The sequence below is a fragment of the Austrofundulus limnaeus genome, unplaced genomic scaffold (assembly GCF_001266775.1).
Source record: "Austrofundulus limnaeus strain Quisiro unplaced genomic scaffold, Austrofundulus_limnaeus-1.0 Scaffold890, whole genome shotgun sequence".
Lineage (NCBI taxonomy): Eukaryota > Metazoa > Chordata > Actinopteri > Cyprinodontiformes > Rivulidae > Austrofundulus > Austrofundulus limnaeus.
The window spans coordinates 91,965-96,521 of record NW_013953292.1 but is presented as its reverse complement, the minus strand read 5'-3'; the positions used below and the strand labels follow the sequence as shown (position 1 = coordinate 96,521).

At 35.4% G+C, this 4,557-nt stretch overlaps 1 protein-coding gene across 1 annotated transcript in view; it reads right to left on the bottom strand.

Annotated features, from left to right (window-relative positions):
* The window catches only part of wsb1 (WD repeat and SOCS box containing 1), a gene marked incomplete at both ends in the record, with an annotated part of 14,075 nt that extends 11,523 nt beyond the window's left edge, over positions 1-2,552 (bottom strand). Inside the window, 1 exon segment of the mRNA XM_014029373.1 lies at positions 2,155-2,552. Coding sequence (XP_013884827.1) covers positions 2,155-2,194 — 40 coding nt within the window.
* Positions 2,553-4,557: the final 2,005 nt, after the last annotated feature.

Genomic DNA, 4,557 nt, shown 5'->3' with positions numbered 1-4,557 from the left:
GGTGAATGCCACAAATTCTCCTAAATCACTCGTACGCACAACTTAAGAACAAATCTGTGCGTACGAACGGTTCTTGCATGAGGCCCATTGTTTCTGGGTTCAAGCTTAACTGAAGTGCTCATCTGTCTCCTCCACAGTCTGAGCACACACCTACCTACTACCACAACAAATTTTAGGTCAAGGTCTGTGAAACTGACAGAGATCCTTGAGTTTAATATTAGGTTATCTTGAATTACAGTAAGTTGACCATGTCTACAAAACATATCCAACCCACAGAGTACTATCTTAATGTTTCATTAAAACCTGTTCATTGACTCATCAACTTTCACAACAGTAAACTAAAACAAACACACCCCAAAACATTATGACACTTCAATAAAACAGCACGTTCAGCCTTCACGTGTTGTCCTTCTGGCCCTGGTCTCCAGTATGTCAGTAATCAGAAGGGTTTTTATAAAGGAACTGGAACAGAATGTGAAGTCTAGACAAGAACAGACCTGTACATCTGATCCTGGTCTACATGGACACCAAAAAACTATACCAGTGCAGGGTTCAACAAATCCTATTGCCCGACTGCCCGGGGCAGGTAAAACCCACATTCGGGCAGGTGGGTGTGTCCCGATGCCTGCCCGAATGGGCAGGTAAACCATTTCTTTGGACATTCGTTCAGTCATCAATTTATCTTGCTAATGTCAGCTTCTGCTCTGATGATAAAGATGAGAGGGCAGCAGCGGGTCAATTCAGCAGGTGGAAGCTCATTGTATGGCAGGCCGATACAACATTTATTTGACTTCACCACACTTATATTCTAGTTATCTGAAATTGTTTTGTGACTAAATTAGACATGTTAGTTATTTAGGATAAAATAATAAAATGTTTTCTTTTATTATTTTGTTTAATTTACTTTTTAAAAATTTGGAGATCTATCCAGCTTGAACTTGTTTGTGTAAGGGGTAAAATATGATGAGTTTTTTTAAATCTGCACCCTTTTAATTCAAGGTATGAATTACTTTGTTTTTTTAATGCTGTACATAGAGATGATTTTGTTTTTATGAATGAAAGAAACAAATAAATAGACATCTCTTAATATACTTTGACAATTCAAAATACCTATTTAAGATATCTCTAATTATATTCTGACTTGTATAAATAACGTCAGCTATCATTAAGTTGTATGGATACTCCAGTTCAAGATATCTTAAAAGTATCTTTAGATATGGGATAGGCTATATATTTTAATACAAATTGTAGACTTTTTCTTGTTCTGTAAATTGTATTTAAAACAACGCTGCTGCTGTGGATCGTTCTGTTTTAATAAGCCCCGCCCCCAAGGCCAATACACTAGGGAAAACACTGGAAAGGTCTAAAAGTTTTTGAAGCTGTTCTTGATAAAACAATTGACTGTTAGTAACTCTGTATAAAACGTGCTTCTGTTTAATAAGATGTCATATATTATATACCTCTTTATAACCATGTTAGTATTTTTGTAGTACAAATACAGTACACGTTTTTTCTTATTTTATCAAAATTTTAACATTTTTGTTTTGGGCAGGTAGCTTTTCATGTGGGTCAGGTAACATTTGTCGTCACCTGCCCAACAGGGCAGGTAAAAAAAAAAAAAGTCTTGTCGAACCATGCCAGTGTTCTGTTAAAACCTCTGGCTGTTCCTGGACCATCACATAAATAATGCCCTCCTGTATGTTTATATTCTACAAGTTTATGGTCTTAGTTCACCCCATCATATCTGCAAGTTTTACAAAAGCACATCTACTCTTTTGTATCATCACTGTCAGCCCGCCTGATGGATGGATGGATGGATGGATGGATGGATGGATGGATGGACGGATATTGAAGACGCAGGCGGGCACGTACACCAGGGCGGAACGGACTGACTCCGTGGTAAAGAACAGAAACTCCGAGAAAACACTTGAAGTATTTGTGAACAAACACAAGTCACTACTCAAAGAAACAATAACAAACAGACCAACATGAAAACTGTCCGTCTTCTACACAAATCAAACACGTCAAATCACTTAATTTAATAAATGTAAACATATTTTAGCGTATCATAGGCACGGTGACTCACTTCCAGGAAATGAGCCAGAGCGCTCTGCTACGTGGACCTGTTCTTGTATAAACGACACAAGTACTCACCTATATCATTCTCATTTACAGAGTCTGGGAAGCTGGCCATCTAAATAAGGACACAGACCGAAGAAAAAACCCAGCAAAAACAACAAAAATGAAAAATAATTGAAGATTAAATATCGATAATGGCGGAGATCGGAGAACAGCAGCAACGCCTTGATATCTAAAGTTAGCCGAATCCTTCCGCTGCCCTAATCTTTACGTATAAGAAAATATAGTCCTTTATAGAAAAACAAATTCTTCTGAATTAGCCTTCTTCAGATGTCCCGCTTTTATTTCTCCACAAAACACTCCCCAAAAACAAAAAATTCCGTAATGTTCACACACTTTGATAGTCCGCTCCTAAAAAAACAATATCCAGTTACTACCTTTATTGCTACTGTAATGGCTGCTTGGTGACTACGCTTTTTCAATCAGAAGGAGGTCCGGCCGAGGGCGGGGCTTCTTTAAACGTCACACCCGTAACCACTGTGACGTCACGGCTCCTCCCTCCTGCTCTCTGGCCTCACCTTCTGGTCATTTTCCTGTTGCAGCTCAGGTTAAATCAAAGAAATTTGTTCTAATTTTATTTTTGCACCTGTGAAAAACACAATTTTCTGCAAGGCATGAATGAACATTATATTTAAAATACTGCCCTTGTCTGAAAGGTAAACATTGGTGCAAAGATGTTCTTTTTTTCTTAGCAAATGTTAAATTAGAGGTCAGATTTTTACTGAAATTATAACTGTGGAGTTAAATTGGGGTCATAATTTTTGTTCAAAATAAAAAGTTTTTGAAAATGAAAAATAAGAGGTATGAAAGGGGAAAAAATTTGAAAATGGAAAAAAAATTAAAACCGAAAAATAATTTTTAAACTGAAAAAATAAATAAATAAATAAATAAAATTTGAAACTGAAAAAAATATTTGAAACTGAAAAGACAAGTTGTTTAAAATTTTTCACTTTTCTAATTTTCATTCAGTTTTAAATCTTTTCTCTTTTTCCGTTTCAATGTTATCCCAGTTTCAAAATTATCTTTCAGTTTCAAATCTCTTTTTGTTTCAGTTTCAAAAGCTTTTTTTATTTAGAACAAAACTAATGACCCCAATTTAGCTCCATATGTGTTTACATTTGGACGCAGCCCTCAGATAGATTTTCATTTTGGGAAAATGTTTTGGACACCCTTGATATATGTATATAAACTGAAACAGACTAGTGCATCCTAAATTTAACATTAATTAATTATTTTAATACAATATAGTCATTTCTGCAGTTTTTGGGGAGGTCACCTCCTAAATGTCCTTACAGAAAATCTAACTGCTCATTTTAAATCTATACTTTTACCTTTAATACTTAAATACAAAAATATCAGATACTTTAAGACTTTTACTCAAGTAATATTCCTAAAGGAGACTGAAACTTTTATCAAAGTAATTTTTTGGTAAGATACTTGTACTTTTACTCAAGTATTACTTTGTGGTACTTTATACAACACTGGTAATGAAGTAAATGTACTTATTTACTATAAATGTCTGTGTAATAGTCATTTCTGTGTTGACCTATTTAAAGCCTGCTGTCAGACTGATGCTCACCTGCAGCACACCTACCTGTGAGAGTGAAGGAACGGTTCTGTTGGACATGTGAGGATCCGTTAATACTGAGCTGCTATCAGTGTGCTTCCACAGTTTGGACAAGACGCATGAGCTAAAAAAACTGTTTTGTCTTTATTGTTTATTAAATAAGTAGGGGCAGTTTTTTTGTCACACTGACTGTCCTCCAAAAAGACACAAAGAAAAAAAAACAGTTGAAATGAAAGGAATGTATAAAATGAGTTCCTCTAGCCACAATAAACATAAAAATATAAATAAAAGAAAAATATCTACTGAGATGACTGGTCAGGATTTCATACTACACACAGTTAATCTATATTCATGACATGGCATTAATCTAAAAAAAACAAGTTGTGGATCAAAACAAAACAAACTTTAGGCATAGAGTTAGAGGTGCAGAGTTCAGAGTCCAGAACCTCCACATTCACAGAGTCCAAAACAGTTCAGAACCGCTGTTTATATCTACAACATGTGCATTTTAACCAACTGTTACTGTATGTACACTGTACAGAGATTTACAACTAACATACAGAAAGAACCAGAACCAGAACCAGCTGCATGAGTGGGCCAGACAGAACCTTACAGTAGTCTGCAGCAGCTGATAGAATGGGTCAGACAGAACATGTTTGTTTGCAGCAGCTATATAATACAATAATCAATGTTATAACTGCTGATGATCATGTTATAACAGGATGACCGTGTCGGTGTTATAACACGATAATCAGTGTTATAACACGATAATCAGTGTTATAACACGATAATCAGTGTTATAACACGATAATCAGTGTTATAACACGATAATCAGTGTTATAACACAATAA